General features: G+C 39.3%; 1 protein-coding gene across 6 annotated transcripts in view; it reads left to right on the top strand.

Moving 5' to 3' along the window:
* LOC146504175 (clathrin heavy chain 1-like) overlaps window positions 1-25,073 on the top strand; it is a 29,552-nt gene continuing 4,479 nt past the window's right edge. For 3 of the 6 annotated variants that reach the window (XR_014877871.1, XM_085184239.1, XM_085184240.1), the window contains exons 1-31: window positions 3-440; window positions 2,676-2,883; window positions 11,999-12,267; window positions 12,486-12,647; window positions 12,805-12,918; window positions 13,040-13,213; window positions 15,034-15,231; window positions 15,452-15,652; window positions 15,932-16,084; window positions 16,242-16,364; window positions 16,578-16,715; window positions 16,924-17,088; window positions 17,178-17,358; window positions 17,445-17,608; window positions 17,687-17,812; window positions 17,938-18,080; window positions 18,229-18,463; window positions 18,561-18,683; window positions 18,835-18,980; window positions 19,162-19,345; window positions 19,488-19,680; window positions 19,839-19,996; window positions 20,115-20,279; window positions 20,411-20,518; window positions 20,825-20,992; window positions 21,260-21,409; window positions 21,532-21,663; window positions 21,759-21,869; window positions 22,051-22,221; window positions 22,362-22,583; window positions 24,979-24,999. Coding sequence is in view for 5 of the 6 variants with exons in the window: in XM_085184239.1 (XP_085040365.1) it covers window positions 399-440; window positions 2,676-2,883; window positions 11,999-12,267; window positions 12,486-12,647; window positions 12,805-12,918; window positions 13,040-13,213; window positions 15,034-15,231; window positions 15,452-15,652; window positions 15,932-16,084; window positions 16,242-16,364; window positions 16,578-16,715; window positions 16,924-17,088; window positions 17,178-17,358; window positions 17,445-17,608; window positions 17,687-17,812; window positions 17,938-18,080; window positions 18,229-18,463; window positions 18,561-18,683; window positions 18,835-18,980; window positions 19,162-19,345; window positions 19,488-19,680; window positions 19,839-19,996; window positions 20,115-20,279; window positions 20,411-20,518; window positions 20,825-20,992; window positions 21,260-21,409; window positions 21,532-21,663; window positions 21,759-21,869; window positions 22,051-22,221; window positions 22,362-22,583; window positions 24,979-24,999 (4,848 nt within the window). In the remaining variant the exon portion in view is untranslated. Of the gene's footprint in view, window positions 441-2,675; window positions 2,884-11,998; window positions 12,268-12,485; window positions 12,648-12,804; window positions 12,919-13,039; window positions 13,214-15,033; window positions 15,232-15,451; window positions 15,653-15,931; window positions 16,085-16,241; window positions 16,365-16,577; window positions 16,716-16,923; window positions 17,089-17,177; window positions 17,359-17,444; window positions 17,609-17,686; window positions 17,813-17,937; window positions 18,081-18,228; window positions 18,464-18,560; window positions 18,684-18,834; window positions 18,981-19,161; window positions 19,346-19,487; window positions 19,681-19,838; window positions 19,997-20,114; window positions 20,280-20,410; window positions 20,519-20,824; window positions 20,993-21,259; window positions 21,410-21,531; window positions 21,664-21,758; window positions 21,870-22,050; window positions 22,222-22,361; window positions 22,584-24,978; window positions 25,000-25,073 lie in introns of all 6 variants that reach the window. The other 3 variants (XM_085184236.1, XM_085184238.1, XM_085184237.1) reach the window with 3 other exon arrangements.

Here is a 25,073-nt window from a genome sequence, read left to right on the forward strand (position 1 = left end):
TTAAATTGGGGTGAACTTCTTGTCCATACGTTCAGGGCCAGAGCCAGTGCCCTTCCAGAGATCCCTAGATGCTTCCGGACTGGGAAGGCTGTGAGCCGTTTCCGCCGCCATTGCGGATTTTGGACAGAAGATCAGCCATAGCCACTGCTATCCATCGATGCAGTGCAGAAAGCATACACAGGAGGGGGGACGTATTTAACATTTTTCCACTGATATCTCACTTCGGAAACACTATTACCCACAGCATCTTGCTTATTTTAAAACCGTGCTATCGTTTTCACCGACTGGCTCCGACCTACACATTCAGTGAGGAGGTCGTAGCTAGCGCGGTGCTGCTGCTGCCTAGCTAGCTGTACGACCAGAATTTCAGGACTCCGGAGAAGCTCAAGGAAACAACCATGGCTCAAATCCTGCCTATCCGCTTCCAGGAGCACCTGCAGGTAAAGTGGTCGAATCTAGTAGCTATATCGTTTCCTTACATTCTCTTTGATCCCTTCATTTTCCGGCTTAACGGTCGTTTTGACAGCTTGCTAGTTCAGCTAGCGTTAAACGTCAATAACCGCAGCAAATGAATGACCTCCCATCCCCCGTTTAGCCAGCAGCTAATAACTAGCCTCTCAGGCTAGCTCCTCATTCATTGTACTGATGCTGTCACTCGCGGCCAGGAGGCGAAACTAGTTAACGACAATCACCTTTTCTGACCTTGAGTGACTATTTATTGGGTTGTAGCGTATGACTGATGCACGGCCACGTTTTGGTCGGTTCAGCGTTATTTCAATATCAAATTAACGTTTGGACCTTGTGAGGCGAGACATTCCAGTCGCTGACCTGCATAACATGAACGCGTAGTATAGCTGTTTAAAGCATGCTTTATGTTATTGTCATGTGCCTATTTAAGTTATGAGCCGTGAAACCGTGGTCCGTTGCAGTCTGACTAGACTCCGAGCTGCTTCACGTCATAGAGAAACGTTATGTCACGACAGGCCATTTTTACTGCTGAAGGGAGAGTCGGGTTATTCTTTCGGGTTTTTCTGACTGAAATGTAACCCATTCATCGCGTTATCTGAAGTGAACCAGGTGGTCCATTCAGTCTGCCAAAAGAATACGATTTTGCTCTGCTGTCCACATTCATATCAGTCAGTCATCTGGTACATCCCAGCTTCTGGCTGTATTGGATATACCCAGGGTTCCCAACCATAAATCAGAGCTTGAACCCCTGTGGAGATTTTGTTTATACTGTGACCCTTGGATGCCCTTTTGCCAAGCTAAACTTTTTTTGTTAACTTAGGGCACAATTGAAATAAGCATACTTGACATCATTTGCTTTTTACAGTGAAGAATGTACTAGAGATGCACCAGCTATGAATTTCTGGGCCAAAAAAATATATATAAACAAACAATTTGCCCTGTGGTCACTGCCCTTTTTGCATTACTACAATATTATTATGTCCCCCTGCTGGTAATGCAATTTCTGCATGCGTGTCCATTTCACGTTTTGGATGGGCAATGCGTGAAATGAACACGGTAGACCAACGTGTCTGTTACACTGGGTTGCATAATTTGTGATTTATTTATTTTTTAAAAAATTTTTTTCAGTCTTTGTTTATCTCAGATACGTATTCCATATAAACAAAACATATCAAAAAACACAAAGAGATAAAAACAAACCCACTCAATTCAACTTCCCATAACTATACCAGTGTCTGAACAATAAAAACAGATAACGTACGGTTCCATGTTATCAGTGTGTTAAGCCCACATTCTCAGAAGCATTGGGCCTGCAGATAAATTAATTCACAATATTTTTAATAAAGCTTTCAATGTACTGAAACGAGTAATCATAAACACCTTGAGTCGTCTCTTTCTCTTCAATAATAACATCATAGCATCTTTTTAAGCTACATTAGGTTTTCGTGAACTCACTTTCCTTTCCTTTGTACATACATTTGCATAAGAGGAAGTTCACTTGTGAATACATCAGTCAACATTTCCTACAGATATTATCATTACCTGTCATTTGATCTGTAATAAGATGAGCAAGATATTCGACCTTACTACCGACAGTAAGATTGTTATCAAGTTTCAACTCTGGAAATCTTTGTCCTCCTCAGTTCTGCAAATCATTACAGGTCACTTACGGGAATTGCATGTAATGTTATGTTCTACAGCATTGGCAGAACATATGTCAATGAGCTGCTGGAGATCAGCACTACTAACACTATGACCACAAGATCATCTGCATACATAATATCAATCTCTAGAATATTACCAACCGCTTTGTCATAAATGTTAAGTATTTTATCAAAGTGCCTTTGAAATGTATCCAGCATAAACATAGATGACTGCTATTAGTAGATATGATCATATTTGCTGATATAAGTAAACAAGCTGGGCCTTAGAGTGGGCCTTTGTGTTAGGAAGCCCTGCTAGCTACTATATAATTATAGTAATATGTGTTAGCTTCTTTAACAGAGGTATGTACAATTTTGTATGTTATTTCTGGACATTGGAAAAGTATATTTTATGATTGAGTATCACATATTGGTGATATTGCTTCGGTGAAAGTTCAGAACCTTTTTGGTTAAGAAAAAATCCTGCCAAAGGAAATTTTGTCTTCAATATTGTACTGTGTGCCAATGGCTGCCATTAAAACAGGTCTTCTCTTCATATGCCAGCTCCAGAACTTGGGGATCAACCCAGCCAACATTGGATTTAGCACGCTTACAATGGAGTCTGACAAGTTCATCTGTGTACGAGAGAAGGTTGGTGAACAAGCTCAGGTTGTCATCATTGATTTGGCTGATCCCAACAACCCCATCCGTCGCCCCATCTCTGCCGACAGCGCCATCATGAACCCTGCCAGCAAAGTTATTGCCCTCAAAGGTAAGCCCCCATCTTAAATCCACCGTTGCGTTTTTATCAGTAAGTGTGCTAGGATTTCAAAGCACATGGACTAAAAATTAAGCAGCTAAAATTGGTTTGTACCTTGCTATCTTGATAGCTTATATTTGTTTTGTTTTTGTAAAAAGTACACTGGTCCATTTGTGTTAAAAAAAAAAAAAAGAATTGTGTTGTCAGTTATGTAGCCGTCACAGTCTGCTTTTCATTTTGATGTTCATATGTAGATCACCCCATTTCTGTTTGTTGAAAACGACTAGTAGCTAAATAGTGTGTGTGTACGTAGAAATGTAATTGTGCTACATTTAGAATTTGCTGTTTTAGTTCACGAAGCAGTAGCACTAGCAAATTGTCATGCTGTCATGAATCCTTTGTCTATTTTGCTTGTTTTTGCTCTTTTTCATTTCTTACTGCTTTCTTATGTTTGCAGACGGTGAGTTGAATTTTATGTATCATGAGTTGTCAGAGTGATCCTGTATGCACTGTCTTGAAATGTTTGCACAGTAATGAAAGTAATTTAAACGAATGTCTGGATTTACAGTAATAACAGTAGGCGAGCACAACAAAATTAACCCTCTGGTCTCTATCTGGCCATTTTTGGCCACTTTCTTTATTCGGTTTTCAACCATTTTTGTTCTGTTAATGCAAATGGAATGAAACTTTCCAAAGGTGTGCATTTTTTAAAAAATTTTTAATTTTCAACATTTCAACTTAATAATGTCAATAATATTCACTATACACCAATTTGTTCCTGTTTTACTGATCGTGGCCATTTTTGGCCAATTGAAACCCATTATAACCACCTTTTTTGATTCCTTGTTACTGGCAGTACTATAGCATGCAATTTAGGTAAAATTGCTTTCATTCTAAACTCAACACATGAAAATTGTAGTTTTTCATTTTTTTCTACCACATGACATCCTTGGCCCATTTTCTGCCAAGCAAGCAATTTCATGTAATATTCTTGGTTTCCACTAGGTGGGGTTGATGGGTTACCACACTCCAATGGACCAATATAATGAAACAATTTTGACATAGGTTTGGTCTTAAGGATCTGATAGTTTGTGTTTGTGCATGACATTGCAGCACAAACATGTATTTGCAAGATAGACTGGAATAAATAATGACGCATCAAACATTACATAGGCTGCAGTGAATTCCTGTGGATGCAGGATATTGAGCTTTGAGGTTCCCAGTCAAACTTAGCTTTGAAGCACATGTGAAAAGCACTTTTACTCTTGTATTTTTCATAAAAAGAGACCATACCCAAAATATTAACTCTAGAAACAAAAACAAAAACAAAAAAAAACCCAATCACAGGACATTTTGCACAGTTCAAACCTGCAGCTGCAGCGCAAACAACAACAAACACTGTTTGTAAACGTGTCCTGGAGTTTATGCAGGTGCAGACGTTGCTACTGCTGTAAGTCAACCTAACAGCTTCCAGACCATTTATTCTGGCAATATGGCAAGAAGGTGGGAGTGTCCCCCCCACCCCAAGAGGGACAAAGGGACCCCCTGATGATCCTCTAATCGCCTGAGCCAAGGTGTGAAACTGGGTGTGAACTCTGGCTGATTGGGAACCACACCCAGTTCAAAGCGTATAATATCTAAATTTGAATTATATTTTGGTTTTCATGACTAGGACTGGTGCTAATTTAAAAAATCAAGTCAATGAAAGTAGAAAAATGTTTTAATATATATGAATTTTATAGTATTTTGAAAACGTAAACATGGGTGGCCATTTTTGGCCACGAACAAAATGAGAGGGATTTTTTGTTTTTCTGTCACAGCACAAAAAACCAAAGATACATAAAACTCATTGATACTTTTAATTATTGCTATGCATCTAACCTCCATCATGGTTAGAAAATAAATCAGTTTGCATGTATTATTTAGGAAAAAAATGGGGATTTTATGCTTTTATCCCTTTATCCCTTTATCCCTTTGTAAATCATTAAAATTATGTAATTTAACTGGTATTTAAAGGGTTAAAAGTCTGGATTTGAATTAAATTTTGGTCTTGATGAACAGCACTGATACTAATCTAAAACATCAAGTCAATGAAAGTAGAAAAATGTTTTAATATATATGAATTTTATAGTATTTTGAAAACGTAAACATGGGTGGCCATTTTTGGCCACGAACAAAATGAGAGTTTTTTTTTGTTTTTCTGTCACAGCACAAAAAACCAAAGATACATAAAACTCATTGATACTTTTAATTATTGCTATGCATCTAACCTCCATCATGGTTAGAAAATAAATCAGTTTGCATGTATTATTTAGGAAAAAAATGGGGATTTTATGCTTTTATCCCTTTATCCCTTTATCCCTTTGTAAATCATTAAAATTATGTAATTTAACTGGTATTTAAAGGGTTAAAAGTCTGGATTTGAATTAAATTTTGGTCTTGATGAACAGCACTGATACTAATCTAAAACATCAAGTCAATGAAAGTAGAAAAATGTTTTAATATATATGAATTTTATAGTATTTTGAAAACGTAAACATGGGTGGCCATTTTTGGCCACGAACAAAATTAGAGGGATTTTTTATTTTTTTTTCTGTCACTGCACAAAAAACCAAAGATACATAAAACTCATTGATACTTTTAATTATTGCTATGCATCTAACCTCCATCATGGTTAGAAAATAAATCAGTTTGCATGTATTATTTAGGAAAAAAATGGGGATTTTATGCTTTTATCCCTTTGTAAATCATTAAAATTATGTAATTTAACTGTGATTTAAAGGGTTAAAAGTCAGGATTTGAATTAAATTTTGGTCTTGATGAACAGCGCTGATACTAATCTAAAAAAATCATGTCAAAAAAAGGGGAACTTTTTCTTAATATATATGAATTTTATAGCATTTTGTAAATGTAAACAGGGGGTGGCCATTTTTGGAAGTTTTTATGTTTTTCTGTCACTGCACAAAAAAACAAAGATGCATAAAACTCATTGATACTTTTAATTATTGTTATACATCTAACCTCCACCATGGTTAGAAAGTAAATCAGATGGCATGTTTTATTTGGAAAAAAATTGGGGTTTTGTGATTTTTTTCCATTTATGAGTTCCTAGGATTATTTGATTTAACTGGTATTTAAAGGGTTAAAATTATGAATTTGAATGAAATTTTGGTCTTGATGAACAGCACTGGTACTAATCTAAAAAATCATGTCAAAAAAAGTGGAAATTTTTCTTAATATATATGAATTTTATAGCATTTTGTAAATGTAAACAGGGGGTGGCCATTTTTGGCCACGAACAAGCTGAGAGGAAGTTTTTATGTTTTTCTGTCACTGCACAAAAAAACAAAGATGTATAAAAGTCATTGATACTGTTATTTATTGCTATGCATATAACCTCCATCATGGTTAGAAAGTAAATCAGATGGCATGTTTTATTTGGAAAAAAATTGGGGTTTTGTGATTTTTTCCATTTATGAGTTCCTAGGATTATTTGATTTAACTGGTATTTAAAGGGTTAAAATTATGAATTTGAATGAAATTTTGGTCTTGATGAACAGCACTGGTACTAATCTAAAAAATCATGTCAAAAAAAGTGGAAATTTTTCTTAATATATATGAATTTTATAGCATTTTGTAAATGTAAACAGGGGGTGGCCATTTTTGGCCACGAACAAGCTGAGAGGAAGTTTTTATGTTTTTCTGTCACTGCACAAAAAAACAAAGATGTATAAAAGTCATTGATACTGTTAATTATTGCTATGCATCTAACCTCCATCATGGTTAGAAAGTAAATCAGATGGCATGTTTTATTTGGAAAAAAATTGGGGTTTTGTGATTTTTTCCATTTATGAGTTCCTAGGATTATGTGATCTAACTGGTATTTAAAGGGTTAAAATTATGAATTTGAATGAAATTTTGATTTTCATGAACAGCACTGGTACTAATCTAAAAAATCATGTCAAAAAAAGTGGGAATTTTTCTTAATATATATGAATTTTATAGCATTTTGTAAACGTAAACAAGGGGTGGCCATTTTTGGCCACGAACAAGCTGAGAGGAAGTTTTTATGTTTTTCTGTCACTGCACAAAAAAACAAAGATGTATAAAAGTCATTGATACTGTTAATTATTGCTATGCATCTAACCTCCATCATGGTTAGAAAGTAAATCAGATGGCATGTTTTATTTGGAAAAAAATTGGGGTTTTGTGATTTTTTCCATTTATGAGTTCCTAGGATTATGTGATCTAACTGGTATTTAAAGGGTTAAAATTATGAATTTGAATGAAATTTTGATTTTCATGAACAGCAGTGGTACTAATCTAAAAAATCATGTCAAAAAAAGTGGGAATTTTTCTTAATATATATGAATTTTATAGCATTTTGTAAACGTAAACAAGGGGTGGCCATTTTTGGCCACGAACAAGCTGAAAGGGTAGTGATTTTTAACAAGGCCAGAGGGTTAAGACAGTAGCTTAAAGGACCATATCTTTTTTTTTTCCTTTTGTTTTCTGTGTTCACGTGTTTTTTTCCATTAGCTACACCCGAAATATATTTTATATCACAGTTGACCATTTCTAAACACTGTACCTTATTTTCGTACTGTACTGGAGTTGATGACAAATTAAAAAAATATAAAAACCTATGGGTTATACATTTGCATTGGAAAAGTAATAAATTAGACGTTATCCTCCCCATATTTTGTTATTATTTGATAACCAGAGTGTGTGCCTGTGTTGGTCATATAGTCAAATTAATGCACTGACATTGTGGTGAAAACACATGTAAATCTGTCTACGTCTTTATTACACAGCAACAATAAAAGCCTTCAGTAATACAGTTCCTGAGTTATTTTTAAACTGTCATTCACAACCTGAAGGCATCCACATAGCTGCTGAACATCTGAGTCAGAAAGTTGTCTAGACTAAATCAAGATTTTCTGTGACTAACAGTCACCGTAATATACGGAAAGTCAGGTGATTATCTGGAAAAATTGAGATGCCTTGGAAAATAGTTCGTAATAAAGTGGAACGTGTGTGTAGTAAAAGGGGAAAAAACATGTAGAAAACAAAATGATATGGTCGTATTAAAAATGTGAAACTGTCAAAAAGGATACCGTGGCAATCACACAAGGATAACAGAATGGTTAATGAGATTTTCCCATTTTAAGGTCAGGCTTCAGGCTTAAGGTTTTTCTTTTGTTTTTTTGGTGAGTGTAGGAAAAACAGAGAATGCTTAAAACAACTGGACTGTGATGCCAGCCTCATATATCACAAAAATGTGCTGCTCAGTGTGCAGGTGCAATTTTGACTGGCTTGCCTCTGGGATAACGCAGATATTAGCATCAAATGCTCATTGCTTCATTGTCACCTTGCAAATACTGACATTCACGACAGGTTTTCAATAACTGTTCACGTTTTCACACTTTCAGTGTGCGGTGTTACTCTGTTTTAAATAGCGACTAATTGTAATTTTTATTATACCAGAGGATTAGTCATATATATGTTTATTATTTAGGGTTTGGGCACACATTTATATTTTATATATTCTAGACTAATAATTTTGCACTTTATATCTTGCATTGTAGTTATGCAGGCAGTTTATTTTATTGTGCACTATACCCACAGTATTACCAAAAACTGTTCAGAAATGACACTATACTGTCAGTCATGCACTTTGTTATCATTGAAATATGTGGTTTATTTGGTTTGGGCCAGATTGAGACTAGAGCTTATACCTATAAGAATTGAAGTGTCTTTCCTCCAGTGCGACTGAACTGGAGGAAATGAACAGAATGGCTGTGAGTGCATCTGTCCAGCATCCTTCTCATCATCTCATCTGTTTTTGTGCTTTGTGGTCTTACTAATCTGCATTCAGACCCAAACCGCATCCCTTATTTTGGGATTAAATTTAAGCTTGAATCCCCTAAGACCTATGACAACATGACAGGAGTTGGATTTCTATAGTAGGTTGTGTGGGTGGAAAGCTCAACACAGGTCATTTCGAGCATGCACTGTGGACCATGTCATACTAGTAGGTAGGCAGTAGTTCCTAACTGATCTGGTTTGGATTGAAATATTGGTGAAGAATTGAAATACTGAACCAAAACTGCATGAAAGGTCACTGTTGAGCCATCTGAGAAGCAAAGACACCATAGTATTTGTGCTAGTGCTGGGCGATATGGAAAAAATATTTATCACGATATGAATTATTTTATATCATGGTAACGATATATATCACGATATAGCACCTGACCTGTGGTCATCTGGAAAGTACGCAGTCTGTAAACAGCGAGCACAAAGGGTCCAGTCTTTGTTAATGAAATGGATGGTTACACTCATGTTGGGGTGCGTATCTTTGCTCGTCCATATGTCAGTTGTCAAGGCATAATGCACGACACTGCAAACATCCTTCTCTACTTTGGCCCGGCATGCGTCATATAAGCAAGGCAACTCGACTTTACTGAAGTGCTTACAACCGGGCATAATGTAACTCAGATCAAGAACTTTGATGAGGTCATGAAAGCTGTCCTTTTCAACTACATAAACAGGGGCTATGCCTTTATAAATGTAACGTAAGATGGCTCCTGTGATTTGTTTATGGCGCTAGGAAGTTTTTTCATACGGCGTCCTTGTGCGAAAGACTGCTGTATCTTCAGGTGGCATAGCTGAAAATACAGCAATTTTCCCAAATTGCTCCCGTCGTTCCACAACTTGGTTTAGCTCGGATTTTCTGCATTCTTGAGTATTCTTTTTCGTGGACCTTCTGTAGGTGATAGAAGAGATTTGTTGTGTTGCCACTGAGTGCAGGAATAGTTTTATAGCATAGCTTGCAAATGGGCATCTTCTGCTCCATGTTGGTGCTGTTGAACCCAAAATGTACCCAAATCACAGACGTACTCCCTCTTTTCGGTAAAAGTGCTTCTTCTTGGGCTGCCTGTGTAGCTGTCTCTGCCTGTTGCATGTCCAGGCATGAAACTGCAACCTGTCGCACGTCCATCGTTTTGAGTTACCGTAAAGCATGTCGCAAATCCGGGTGCACGCAAAGCAGCACCATGTCGCAAAACCACAAGAGTTTCTTTGTGAAAAATGTCAATTTTTATACTTTATTTTCTCTTGCATAAAGTTAAGAGCATGTATAGTGAGAAGACAACACTAATTTATTTGCCACAGGCTATTTAACCCTTTAAGACCTACCATAGAACCAAGTCCGCCAGAGCTTATTTTTATATTTTTACATGCTGTAGTGCCATTTGTGGGAGAATTTCAAGTTGCTATACATCAATACAAACGTTATAGCCCAAATTGTAATAATATGTATGCATTAAGTCCATAGTAACTACATAAATTGCAAAAAAGTGCAATAAACTACCAAAAAAATCAAAAATTGTTGGGTTTTTTTACATATATTTCTAATTAGAGAAATTTAAGAGGCTTATCCCTTTAAAACTGTAAAAGTTGCACAAAATAGTTTCCAACCACGAGAAATTTATTTTGAGTGTCTTCATAGTTTTATTTTTGAGATACACAAATTTTTATATACTGCAGGAAAAATGAAAAATAAATATTATAATGCAAATTTGCAAAAAAAAAAAAATTGCATATGCATCAAAATAAACTATTTACAACAGTGTAATTTGAGATCTAAGCATCTCAGAAACAATACAGAAAAGCATAAAGTCAAACATGACTTTTAAAAACACCAGCAAAGGCTTATAAGGCCCTGAAGGTAAAGAACTACATTTTCCGCAAAACTTCCGGTTTCGGACAGGTAATGGCCGGCGTGTGATAGTTCGCGCTGACGTATTCCAACGTAGGAAGTTATGAACAACTGATCGGATCGGCAAAGCGTGTTTCTGGAATATTATGTTTTTGTTGCTGCAAATGCTTTTTATGCAATTTTTGCAAAGCTATATGTGGAAGGAAACCGTGACCTAGGACAAGCTAATGGCATAAGATGTAAGTACAACTCCGGTTTCATATGCAAGAACAATTATTGCGCTAGCTTACGTGTTTCCAGTTCTACAGGGATTTAAAAATAGTTAGGCAAAACGGAGTGTGCCTGCTCCGGTTTTAAAGGGTTAAAGATATATTTTATGTAATAATTTATAAAATTAGGTTAGAAAGGATAGAAGACAAATGGCACATAGACACTTTTCTATCGTCCACACGATATATATCGTCATATCGCCCAGCACTAATTGGTGCTATTTCCAATCGAGCTTCCAGTACTGCATTAAAAAATGCGACCACCTGCAACTGCATCAGAATGCTAATAAGAGTAACTGATAATGAAATTTGCGAGTCAGTACCAGTTTCAAGGGAATAGAAGAAAAATTTGGGTGTCAGTTTTCTTGCCAACAGATATTAAGCAACATACAGGCCTATACACTGGTTCTAGTCTAATTGGAAGAAGACCAATCTGACTGATAGATCTGTGAGTTTAAAGCTTTTTATGATAAGGGATTGGGTAATTCCAATCCTCCATTGCCACTGCAAATGAATCTGTTTGTTTCTATGGATATTTAGCCAACAGTGTGGCACACCTCATTTAGTTTCTTTGCAATCTTGGCTACCTCTTGCTGTGCCGACCTCACTGAAATGAATGTGGGAGCTGTATTTCTTTGATGCAGTGCTAAGCACAGTCTGAGTTTATCTAATAAAAAGAAGAGTAATTAATTGGTGAATGATTTCATATTATCACAAGAGGGTTGTATAGTTAGACGCAGCTGAACACGTATCACACAAACAGTTTATTGCATCAGATGTTACTGAATGCAGATCCAACATTTTAAGTGGTTGCCCTTTTGTTGGTCTTGCCCCTTTTTTGTTGACACTGGTACTGGCTTTTTGTATGGTCTGTCGGTGTTACACACACAAAAAACAAAAAAACCCAAAACCCTCCCCGATTACCTGCATTTCCCCCGCAATTGGAAGAGGTATGCCCAATTGATTTCCTCCCAAACTCTGCTGTGGGTTGTGTGCCGTAGCTTTAGTCAGTAGACCGATTCAAGTTTTCTTTCTTTCTTCCTCATTTTAAATGTTGCAATCTAAATATTTTGGAGGGGGTGGGCTAGCAGCGTCCCAGCACGGCTAACGTGTTAACCTCAGCTCTAAATATTTTCAGCTGCAAAGACCCTGCAGATCTTTAACATTGAGATGAAGAGCAAGATGAAGGCTCACACGATGACTGATGATGTGACCTTCTGGAAGTGGATCTCCCTCAACACTGTCGCCCTGGTCACAGACAACGCGGTCTACCATTGGAGCATGGAGGGTGACTCTCAGCCAATCAAAGTATTCGACCGTCACTCCAGCCTGGCAGGCTGCCAGATCATCAACTACCGCACTGATGCCAAACAGAAGTGGTTGCTGCTCATTGGCATTTCTGCACAGGTGAATTAGCACGGTTTGCTTTGGCTTTGTAATATTACAATCAAAATAATATTTCAGACAAAATATTAAAATGATGTCAGTGTGTGTGAAATGCATTACATTTGCATTAGTCATTGCAGGGTAAGTTTATGATATAGCAGAATTTATAGCAGAAAAAACACACAAAAAACCCCAATCACAGACTTTAGTCTGACTTGTGGGCGTTCTCTCCTCCTCAGCAAAACCGTGTCGTTGGAGCCATGCAGTTGTACTCGGTGGACAGAAAGGTTTCTCAGCCTATTGAAGGACATGCTGCTGGATTTGCACAGTTCAAGATGGAAGGCAACACCGAGGAATCGACTCTGTTCTGCTTTGCCGTGCGGGGACAGGCGGGAGGAAAAGTAAGATTTATACTTATTAAGAGAAGCTCAAAGCCTCGTAGCTACAAAATAAAAAGATCGAGATGAAGTAATTTTAGTGGAAATTAATACTGATTAGAAAAAGGCATTTGGGGTCTTGCTTTGTCTTTTTTCTTTTAATTACTTTTTTCTCCCCTAGCTCCATATTATTGAAGTGGGGACTCCACCAACTGGGAACCAGCCGTTTCCAAAGAAAGCTGTAGATGTTTTCTTTCCTCCAGAAGCCCAGAATGACTTCCCTGTGGCCATGCAGGTACAAAACCTCCTCTTCTTTAATCTGAGGCTTTGTTTATTTAGTATTTAGTTTGGTATCCTGCTAAAGAGTCTTCCTATCTATACATGTTATACCTCCCTTCCCCTTTCTGTACATCTAGATCAGTTCCAAGCAAGATGTGGTCTTTCTCATCACCAAATATGGCTACATCCACCTATATGACTTGGAAACTGGAACCTGTATCTACATGAACAGGATCAGCGGAGAGACCATTTTTGTCACTGCCCCCCATGAACCTACTGCTGGAATCATTGGAGTGAACAGGAAAGGACAGGTACTCAAATGTACACTTGTGGAGTATGTTTTGCAGTAGCAAGTCTAGAATGCAATGATGAATGAGCTGTTTATTAATTTCCAGTGAAGCACAGAGCCAAGCTTAGTATAGATATTTCATCTGGGCCTTTGTGCAAGTGAACAGGTTGAACTGTGTTTAATTTTGGATGCAAAATGAGTTGAATAATGTCTTTGGTAGATGTGACAGATAAAATTAATGTATTTCTTATCAGATTACAATTTTATTTTAATATTTGTGACTACATATTGTTTTTGAAAATTGCTACTTTTCAAACCTGATGTATATTTTTAAACCAGTCTGCACACATGTGTAGTGGACTACTTTCCCTGTGGTGTGTTGACCCTGGTATGTCAGCGTGGAGCCCTGGGTGTGACCTTGACTGAGGAAATCTCTGAAAATATCAGGCAGTGGCAGCATCTTCAGTGTCAGGCAGCATGTGACACTAACAGCAGGTGGCCTCATCTCGGCCAGGCAGACTACGCAGTCTAATCCTGTTATTGCTCTTGGCTCTCACCTGCGGGTCTGCTGTACACAGGCCAGTGTGCTACACACACGCACACACATTTCATGTGCAACTGTGTGTGTAACACTGTACACGACAGCTTGGGGTAATCCCTGCATGTAATTCAGAAACGTGACAAGTGCAGGTCTCATAATGCAGTTCTTTTAACTCAGATCACCTCAAGGTGATTGTTGTTATAATTCAGCGGTCCCCAACCTTTTTTGCGCCACAGACCAGTTTAATGTCAGACAACATTTTCACGGACCGGCCTTTAAGGTGTTGCGGATAAACAACAAAATAAAATGATACGACCAAGACAAAAACTGTGGTATCTTGTAAATATAATAATAAACGTGAATTCACTGTGTAATTGTGTAACTTTATTAGCAGCGTATTCCTGAAATCCGCCAACAACATTGAGAGTAACATCCTACTCTCTGCCCTTTAATGCTCTCCAGTCGCTATGGTAACACGTAAATATTTCTTTCAAAATAAGACACAACTACAACACAGGAAAAGACCCAGGGAAACCAAGTTAACGATAAAAACCCTGAAAACCATAAATTTCACACCCGGGCCTCAACTCTTGCGGCCTGGTACCAAACGACTCACGGACCTGTACCGGTCCATGGCCAGGGGGTTGGGGAACGCTGTTGTAAGGTAACGATGCTTACAATAATAACTAGAGGGAACCCTTAATATCATATTAAGCAAAAGGAGTCTCATTTTCTAAAACCGAAAAGCATCCAAACACCAAACACAGCTCCTTTCTTGGTCTGAAGTTTTTTTTGGACCATTGCTGTTCGTGTCACCTCCATGTGTCTTTACTTTTCTCAGCCTCCAGCTGTAGGATTTCCCATCATGTTATGTGCCAGCTTAATTTTGTAAATGTGCCATTATTAGTTTTAGAAATAGTTAAGGCTTTACAAACTATTGAGTGCCGTGGTGTTTTCTCTAAATGAGAGAGAATTGATTGTGAATGAATAATTGTTGTCTTTGTATACATTTTTGCATCATGTGATTAGAACAGCAAGAACAGTGCAGTGAATACAGGTCCCCTGTCATTAGTGGCAGTCAGTAACATTTAAACGCCATTTAAAGTAACAGTGAATGTGTTTTGTCGCGGTTCAGTTCTAATTCTGTCAGACGGGCAATTACCACCAGTACAGCTAGCATACGCCACAGCACAAATATCAGTGTTAAATAGCTAGCAAAGACAACAGAATTCTAACTAACTGTAAAGGAAGTTGGGTGTTATCAATTACACATGCGTTTATGTGCACATTTGATTTTCCAGGTGTTGTCGGTATGCGTGGAGGAGGAAAACATCATTCCATACATCACCAATGTGCTCCAGAACCCAGACCTTGCACTCCGAATGGCTGTCCGCAACAACCTCGCTGGTGCTGAGGAGCTGTTTGCTCGCAAGTTCAACACCCTCTTTGCAGCAGGAAATTACTCAGAAGCTGCCAAGGTGGCAGCGAATGCACCCAAGGTACTGCCATTGTGCTTCTGTGCACCGAGACTGTGAGTCTAAGATTTCCATAGTTTATATAACAATGAAAACCAACGAGAATTTGTAAAAACAAGTTTAGATATTGCTTCCAAAATTGTTTAAAGGGAGTACAGCCCGCGCGCTGCTTTTATTTCTTTTTCATGTATTTTACCTTTATGTATTTTCAATGGGCTAAGAAGTTTCCATCCTACCTCTCCAGGGTATCCTGCGAACCCCAGACACCATCCGTAGGTTCCAAAGTGTTCCCGCCCAACCAGGCCAGACATCTCCCTTGCTTCAGTACTTTGGCATCTTGCTGGATCAAGGCCAACTTAATAAGTTTGAGTCTCTGGAGCTCTGCAGGCCTGTCCTTCAGCAGGGCCGAAAGCAGCTACTGGAGAAATGGCTAAAAGAGGACAAGGTATGTGTTTAGTGGTTGGTTTTAAAGTGGACAGTCTTTATCTTGAATTTAAATATTTATATCTCAATTTCATCTATCATATCATAGAGTAAAAAAAAACTGAGACCATGTAAAATCAGAGTGCTACTCTGACTCACTGAATCACATAAATCATTTAGTATAAAGCAGAAGATCATATAGGCCAGTGAAACCCAGAATCCCTTTTTTTGTTTTTGTTTTTTCCACTGTACCATTGCAGATCACTGTTATAGTTTCTAACCCTTCTGTTTGTGTTTACAGCTGGAATGTTCTGAGGAGCTCGGAGACTTGGTGAAGTCTGTAGATCCAACTCTCGCCCTCAGCGTCTACCTCAGAGCCAATGTTCCCAATAAGGTCATTCAGTGCTTTGCAGAGACTGGCCAATTCCAGAAGATTGTTCTCTATGCCAAGAAGGTTTGTGATGACTGACTTGGTAAATAAAATATCTTGGGCTGTAATATGGTTCACAGTGTTTTGTTTTGTTTTGTTTTGTTTTGTTTTGTTTTTTAATACACCTACACCACAGATGGGGAGCATCTCATACATCCTTACATGTCTGTCATCCTTGTAGGTGGGCTACACTCCAGACTGGATCTTTTTGCTAAGGAACGTAATGCGGATCAGTCCAGAGCAAGGTCTTCAGTTCTCTCAGATGTTGGTTCAGGATGAAGAGCCACTTGCTGACATTACACAGGTAAAAATAAAGATTTTTTTTTTTTTTTGGGGGGGGGGGGGGGGGGAAACGTGGCTAAAAGATACCATGACTATGATCTGAATCGTAGTTATTCTCACAGTTGTAGCTGAGCACATGATTGCAAAAATACCCCACACCTCTGCGATGTGTAGCAACACAACCAAGATTTTGAGAGTTTAACTTCTGCAGTTTCTCTGTTATTTAATTTTCCAGATTGTTGACGTATTCATGGAGTACAACCTGATCCAGCAGTGCACGTCCTTCCTACTAGATGCCCTGAAGAACAACAGACCCATGGAGGGACCACTGCAGACACGCCTGCTGGAAATGAATTTGGTCCATGCACCACAGGTACATAAACATGTAGATACATCAGGTCCAGACAGGCCAGATTATTTCATTTACCAGTGACCGGTAGGTCTCACCTAAACTAAAACGGCGCTCTAGCTTTCTTTCCCCAACTTCTTTCACAACAGATCAAATCTTTTGCTGTTTACAGACATGTTTGGATTTGAGTGTCTGTGTGTGACAGGGCCTGTCTGTATGCTATTTGTTGCAGGTTGCAGATGCCATTCTGGGTAACCAGATGTTCACCCACTATGATCGCGCTCATGTGGCGCAACTGTGTGAGAAAGCAGGCCTCCTGCAGAGGGCGCTGGAGCATTACACTGACTTGTATGATATTAAACGAGCAGTGGTGCATACACACCTTCTCAACCCAGAGGTGCAACACAGATCGAGAAAATAAAATTGCTGTTGTGGTTTGCGGTGATTGTCTTTGTGTCGCTGATGATTTTCTGTTTATCTCTTCAGTGGTTGGTGAATTTCTTTGGCTGCCTGTCTGTGGAGGATTCCTTGGAGTGTCTGAGGGCCATGTTATCTGCCAACATCCGACAGAACCTGCAGATCTGCGTGCAGGTCGCCTCCAAGTACCACGAGCAGCTCACTACTCAATCCCTCACTGAACTGTTTGAGTCATTCAAGAGCTTTGAGGGTTAGTGGGGAAGGTGCAAAAAAACAAAACCCAACGTGTCTTTCGTTTTACTACTTTTGCTAATTCTGAGTTTTTTTGCTTTGAAGGTTTGTTCTATTTCTTGGGCTCAATTGTGAACTTCAGCCAGGATCCTGAAGTTCACTTCAAATACATTCAGGCTGCGTGCAAAACAGGCCAAATCAAAGAGGTGGAGAGAATCTGCAGAGAAAGCAATTGCTACGACCCCGAACGTGTGAAGAACTTCCTCAAGGTCCGTGCAGAAAACAGTTATCTGCAAAATAAACCTGTGATTCTTCTGTCTGTCAACATTTTATTGTGTTTTTTCCAGGAAGCCAAGCTTACCGACCAGCTGCCATTAATCATCGTGTGTGACCGCTTTGATTTCGTCCACGATCTGGTCCTGTACCTGTACCGCAACAGCCTACAGAAATACATTGAGATCTATGTGCAGAAGGTATATTAATAAAACTCCATCCTTTTACTCGTTTATTCTCTCTCGGTATTGGTCTACCTCTATGGTTGTGCATTTGCTTTTACCTTGATGGAAACGTGTCATAATTCTGTTGTCATTTATTCCAGGTGAACCCGAGCCGTCTGCCAGTAGTCATTGGTGGATTATTGGACGTGGACTGTGCCGAAGATGTAATTAAGAACCTGATCATGGTGGTGAGAGGACAGTTCTCCACAGATGAACTGGTCGCTGAAGTGGAGAAAAGAAATCGGTGAGAACCAAAAGAACTGTTAAAAGTGCACCGCAAAAGAGGAATCGCTCGCTCAGTGGTCTAACTCGACCCATGTGTTAAACTGGTCTTTTCCCTTCATGATATTCTGTCAAAGCTTGTGACACGTTTTCTGTGCCTCCTTCTCCAGCTTGAAGTTGTTGCTGCCTTGGTTGGAGGCTCGTATTCATGAAGGCTGTGAGGAGCCTGCAACCCACAACGCCTTGGCCAAGATCTACATCGACAGCAACAACAACCCCGAGCGTTTCTTGAGGGAGAACCCCTACTATGATAGCCGCGTGGTGGGCAAGTACTGTGAAAAGAGAGACCCCCACCTGGCCTGCGTGGCTTATGAAAGAGGACAGTGTGACCAGGAACTCATTCACGTGAGTTTAAAAACAAATCATTTTAACTGGAAGGCGAAATTCCGCAATACAAGGTTTTTATTGGCCTTTTATTTCAAATATTTTCGTTCTGCTTCAGGTGTGCAATGAGAACTCACTGTTCAAGAGTCTGTCTCGCTACCTTGTACGTCGCAAGAACCCAGAGCTGTGGGCAAGTGTGCTGTTGGAGACCAACAATTACAGAAGACCACTCATTGATCAGGTGTGACTTTTTACTATCTCTGATACTAAATCATGCCACTTAAACTAGTGTATTGTTAAAAGTTCCCAGGATGTAACGCTTTGTTAGCTTGCATACTGTAAACCAATCATCAGCTGTTATGCATCATGTTTGTCGTCGGTCTCTGCTGCAGGTCGTCCAGACAGCCTTATCAGAGACCCAGGATCCAGAGGAGGTGTCTGTCACAGTCAAGGCCTTCATGACCGCCGACCTTCCTAACGAGCTCATCGAGCTTCTGGAAAAGATTGTGCTGGATAATTCTGTCTTTAGCGAGCACAGGTAAGAGTCTTACCTGTATTTAATGTTGTTCTTCTTTTATTTAACCCTGCATATCCAAGATTTAGACATCACTGAGTCCCCTGCTCATAGTTGTTGTTCCAGTGACGAACACTGAACTTGCAAAGCATTCGATATATTCAATAATGCATTTAGTGAAAAGCTTGTATCTTGTTGATTTCAGAAACCTTCAGAATCTCCTCATTCTGACTGCCATTAAAGCTGATCGGACACGCGTCATGGAGTACATTAACCGTCTGGACAACTACGACGCCCCAGACATCGCAAACATTGCCATCAGCAATGAGCTGTTTGAGGAGGCCTTTGCTATATTTAGAAAATTTGATGTCAACACTTCTGCTGTGCAGGTGCACGCTTTCGTTATTAACTACAACTTGTTTAAAGTTTTTAAACACCTTGTTTTTGTCTTAATTCAGAGCGTGCTAACAGCCCTCAGAGTTTTGCAGTTCATTTTGATATTCAGCAATCTGAATGTTTGCTGCCGTCCAGGTCCTGATCGAACACATCGGCAACCTGGACAGAGCTTATGAATTCGCTGAGCGCTGCAATGAGCCCCCAGTTTGGAGTCAGCTGGCAAAGGCGCAACTTCAGAAGGGCTTGGTGAAAGAAGCCATCGACTCTTACATTAAGGCTGATGATCCCTCGGCCTACATGGAGGTGGGACAAGCTGCAGCTCAAAGCGGTAAGATGATCTCTTTCAGTTTTTTAAAACTAAGATCTAAGGAACTTTATCACTTACCTTATTGTTTTATTTAATCAAGATACTTAAATGGCGTAATGTTAAATATGCAGTAGATAAGTGTGTCCATGATGCTTATGGTAGTTAATTTTTGTGTGCAGGAAACTGGGAGGACCTGGTGAAGTTCCTGCAGATGGCTCGAAAGAAAGCCCGCGAGTCATATGTTGAGACAGAGTTGATCTTCGCCCTGGCCAAGACCAACCGCTTGGCCGAGCTGGAAGAGTTCATTAACGGACCCAATAATGCTCACATTCAGCAAGTAGGTCCTGGGCCACACACACAGTCTTACATACAGTAGTTCCCAGTTAATTCTTTACCTCCTGTTTACAGTTACAGCTGCTTCGCTGGTCTAACTTAATTTGTTCATCTTCCATTAGGTGGGTGATCGATGCTATGACGACAAGATGTACGAGGCAGCCAAACTGCTTTACAATAATGTGTCAAACTTTGGCCGTCTGGCCTCAACTCTGGTTCACCTGGGAGAATACCAGGCAGCTGTGGACGGTGCCCGCAAGGCTAACAGCACCCGTACCTGGAAGGAGGTGAAGGAGATCAGTTTCATTTTTGAAAGTATAAAGAGTGAGATCAAGTTCAAGCCTTATGTTCAAAACACAAATTCACTCGACTGACTAATTTTAACACCTGTTGTTTGGTTTTTCCTCTGCTCTGTCAGGTGTGTTTTGCTTGTGTAGATGGGAAAGAGTTCCGTCTTGCCCAGATGTGTGGCCTGCATATTGTTGTCCACGCTGATGAACTAGAGGAACTCATCAACTACTACCAGGTATGTGGGTAACCTGTTGGCCAAACACCATGGTCTTTCAATGAATGATAAGTAGGTGAGCATGTATACTATCACTAATCTGGCATAAATAACAGTCAACAGTCATATAAGCCTGAGGATAGCAGGGTTTTCAGTATTCTCCAGCTTACAGATGGTATATTGTTTTCCTGCGCCTCAGCACACTGTATCTACAGGCTTGAGTTTTGTTTATGATGGTTCAAGGGCCTCAAAATAACTTCCCAGATTGTGTAGGGGAGCGAGATTAAGGGTTATAGTTGTGTCACTAAGTCTGTCTGTATCCTCCAGGACCGTGGTTACTTTGAGGAGCTGATCACCATGCTAGAGGCTGCCCTTGGGTTGGAGCGTGCTCACATGGGCATGTTCACTGAGCTGGCTATCCTCTACTCCAAATTCAAACCCCAGAAGATGAGGGAACACCTAGAGCTCTTCTGGTCCCGTGTTAACATTCCAAAGGTGGGTGTGAGAAACAGATTTAGTATGAGCTTTACAGCCAAGCAGATTTTGGCAGAAATCTGACGAAATGCATCACAATACACAGACATCGCACAGACTGCAGTTCAGTATAATGTGACTGTTTTAAACATTTTAACAAAACCATATCTAAAGAATTAGGATTTAAAAAGAAGTAAAGTAAATAAACTTTGACATCTTCAGTAACATCCATAAACCCGCATTTGTTTTTAATTGTTAAATTTGACTTGATGTCTGTTTGTGTGTCAGGTTCTCAGGGCAGCTGAGCAGGCCCACCTCTGGGGAGAACTTGTGTTCCTCTATGACAAGTATGAGGAATATGACAATGCCATCATCACTATGATGAATCACCCATCTGATGCCTGGAAGGAAAGCCAGTTCAAAGACATTGTCACTAAGGTACAAAACATAATTTAAAAGCATATGGTAGTGCTAACAATTACTTCTCTTGACAGGAATACAGCACAGAGCTGCCTTTTTTTTCCCAAAAAACTTGTTTAACTTGATTATGTTTGTCATAGGTGGCTAACGTTGAGCTGTACTACAAGGCCGTCCAGTTTTATCTCGAGTTTAAACCACTGCTGCTGAATGACCTCCTTATTGTCCTCTCTCCAAGACTGGATCACACACGTGCTGTCAACTTCTTCAGCAAGGTCAGTATGATTTTCTTTGACTGTTTCTTTGGTTCAAATCAAAAGATCAAGACTTTTGCCAGACTGAAAAATGATAAACATTTCTGTCTGTTCAGGTGAAACAGCTGCCTCTGGTTAAGCCTTACCTAAGGTCTGTTCAGAATCACAACAACAAGTCGGTGAATGAAGCACTTAACAACCTGTTCATCAATGAAGAAGACTATGCGGTACGGTTTCATTTTCATATTCATCAGTTGGGTCTTATAACATGTGCCGTGCTCTGATGTTTGATTAATAGAGAAACTCTTTGTTATTGTTAATTCCAGCAAGCACACATTTAAAACGTTGCAGTTGTTCCACATCTTGCTTTCTCAGCCTAATCTCACAGTTGTTTCTCGTGTTACTCAGGCGCTGCGCACTTCCATCGACGCTTACGACAACTTCGACAACATCTCGCTCGCCCAGAGCTTGGAGAAGCACGAGCTGATTGAATTCAGGAGGATCGCAGCCTATCTTTTTAAAGGCAACAACCGCTGGAAACAGAGTGTCGAGCTCTGCAAGAAGGACAAGCTCTACAAGGTGCGTGGGTACTAAATTAACAAATGAGTTGCAGAAGAAAAGCACGTTCCTAAAAGCAATGTAAATATACATTTTACATTTGAGCGTGGAAACAAACAATTAGGTGTGTCAGTTTGTTGACCTGGCTTTTTTTTCTGCAGGATGCCATGCAGTACGCATCAGAGTCCAAAGACACTGAGCTGGCAGAAGAGCTCCTGGCTTGGTTCTTGAAGGAAGACAAGAAAGAGTGTTTTGCTGCCTGCCTATTCACCTGCTACGACCTGCTGCGGCCCGACGTAGTACTGGAGACTGCCTGGCGACACAACATCATGGACTTCTCCATGCCGTACTTCATCCAGGTCATGAGGGAATATCTCACTAAGGTGGGTTGGCCAGAGGTAATGAGGATTAGGACAAAGTAAATGACTTTATGCTAAGGCCTCTAAAAAGAGAAAAGCATCTCATGTTAGAAACCCAATTTATAATTGTAAGGTCAAAAGTTTACATACACTCATCATGGGTATGAATGTCATTGCAGCTAAGTGATTTCTTTGAGGTGTTCGCTTTCCAGGGTTAAATGATTGTACAGCATACATCTTTAATATTTTTAAAAACAAGAATTGGGTGCATACGTTTGAATTTTCTCTAATCCACACAGACACAAAGGTAAATACAGGGTACCATATATACATAAATCCCCACTTATATTTAGTTAAATGTCCCTTAGCAAGCATCGACCAGATGCTTTTGGTAGCCATCAATAAGCTTTCATTATAATTCCGGCTGGATATTTGACCACTCTTCTTAACAGAATTGGAAGAATTCATTTTAAATTAGTTGGCTTTTATGTGTATTCCACAAATTATAAATAGGATTGAGGTCGGGGCTTTGGAAAGGCCATTCTAGAAACTTATTTTAAGTCTGCTTTATTCATTCCAAAAACAGTTCTGATGTGTTTTTAGGATCATTTTCCTGTTAGAACATGTAATTCTGTCCAAGTTTCAATTGTGTAGCTGATTTAAGATGAAGTTGAAGAACTTGGAGATAATCCTCCTACATTATTCCATACACAATGTGCAATATACCAGTACTACTGGCATCAAAACAGCCCCAGAGCATGATGCCGCCACCACCATGGTTGACAGCTGGTACTTATGTTTAAAACCCTCACCTTTACTTCTCCAAAGAAAGCATTTGTCTTGTTCATGTGGTAAGCTGTAAATTACTCCGCTTGAAGGTGTTTATTTTGGAGCAGGGGCTTCTTTTTTTTTTTGGTGATGTTAAACTTGCTTCACAGTAACAAGTGTTACTGGTGTTCCAGCAGTTTCCAGCTCATGACAGGCTTAAGCCTCATGGTGGTTCCTGGGTTGTTCCTGAACATCCTAACCCATTTCCTCTCATCTGAGGGTGACAGCTTGGGTCTTCCAGACTGTAATATAATATAAAAGTAATAATAATATATATAAATGTAATAATTTAGAAATGGGAAGAGTTTTGTAAGAGACCTTCCCAAATTGTCTTCACTGAGTTATTTGGACTTTCCAATTGTTCTATTGGTCAACGCAGTGAGTGCTGTCAAACAAATCCTTTTTATGCTGGTAAAGAGAAACAACCAGTTGTAGTCAATTCTGATCACTAATGAGAAGTTAATAGGTCTTGTCAAGTTAAAAGACGCTGTGGATCAGATTTATGTGCATTTTTGATTCTGTCTAAATAGCAGAAGATCATAAATAAATTCTAACTTGTGCACCAGACCTTTGTCTTTTAAAATCATTAAAGATGTATGCTGTAAAATCATTCCACCCTAGAAAAAGAACATTATAAGCCCAAAGTAACCATGACATGCATGCCCATGATGAGTGTTTGTGTGTGTCCAAACCTCTGACCACAACTGTATAAGGACATGCAGAGATGTTTCTTCTGCTGTTAGATTTAAAGACTTAAATTAGTCTCATTGTCCCTTCAGCCATCTGTGGAAGACTAAGACAAATCTTAAGAAATCTTTTTTCTGATCAGTGCCCAGGATTTCCATCCATCTGTTACAAGAAACAGTAGCAGCAGCTAAAATGTGTTTGCAAATACTGTTGGACTCTCAACAGTATTGCACAGTTAAAGCCCCCACCTCCCAGTACTGCCAGTTCTTTCCTTCATTCATGTTCATCTTCCTTTGCATCTGTCAGTCACCATGTGTCATCACTGGTGTTTTCCTTTTTTCATTTGGGTTTCCATCTATTCAAGCTGCTTTTCCATACAAATGTGTTACGGAGGAGATTCATGACTGCTGTGTGACTCATTACGCCATTTATCTCTGTTACATGGCAAGCAAAGCCCACACGAAAGAGAAACACCTGATTCTTTCATAACAGCGCGCAGACCCGAGTGAAGCATTTACACATTTATGTTCCAGTTTTTGATGATAAATTCAAAAATATTTCAGTCTGTTATTTAAGCTGTTAAAGAAACAAAGTGATTGTGTCAAGTTAAATGAAAGGATTGTGTATATCTGGGTCTTTTTTAGCGACATAGAGGAGCCATGTTGTTTATACTAGTTTAAAAAAGTGAGGCGCAAGTTCACGGTAGCAGGTTTGATCTCAAGTGTGCATTTGTATCAAAAGTGGCATTAATTACCCGCATCACTCGTAGGATTTTTATATTTCTTCTTTAAGTGACAAGTCCTCTGTTTGCTCTCTCTCTCTCTTTCTCTCTGTCACTTTCTATTTTGGGAGACTCCCATTTGTTTTTTCCTCCCTAAGTTGCCTCTCTGAATTTCCTTTCCAGGTTGATGCGATAAAGGAAAAGGTGAAAGTCCAATCCATTTTCTAATCATTCTTTTTGACCCTGTCCCCTGTCCTGTAGCCTGTAGTTTGGAGCAG

Source organism: Neolamprologus multifasciatus, chromosome 14, assembly GCF_963576455.1.
Source record: "Neolamprologus multifasciatus chromosome 14, fNeoMul1.2, whole genome shotgun sequence".
NCBI classification, from domain to species: domain Eukaryota; kingdom Metazoa; phylum Chordata; class Actinopteri; order Cichliformes; family Cichlidae; genus Neolamprologus; species Neolamprologus multifasciatus.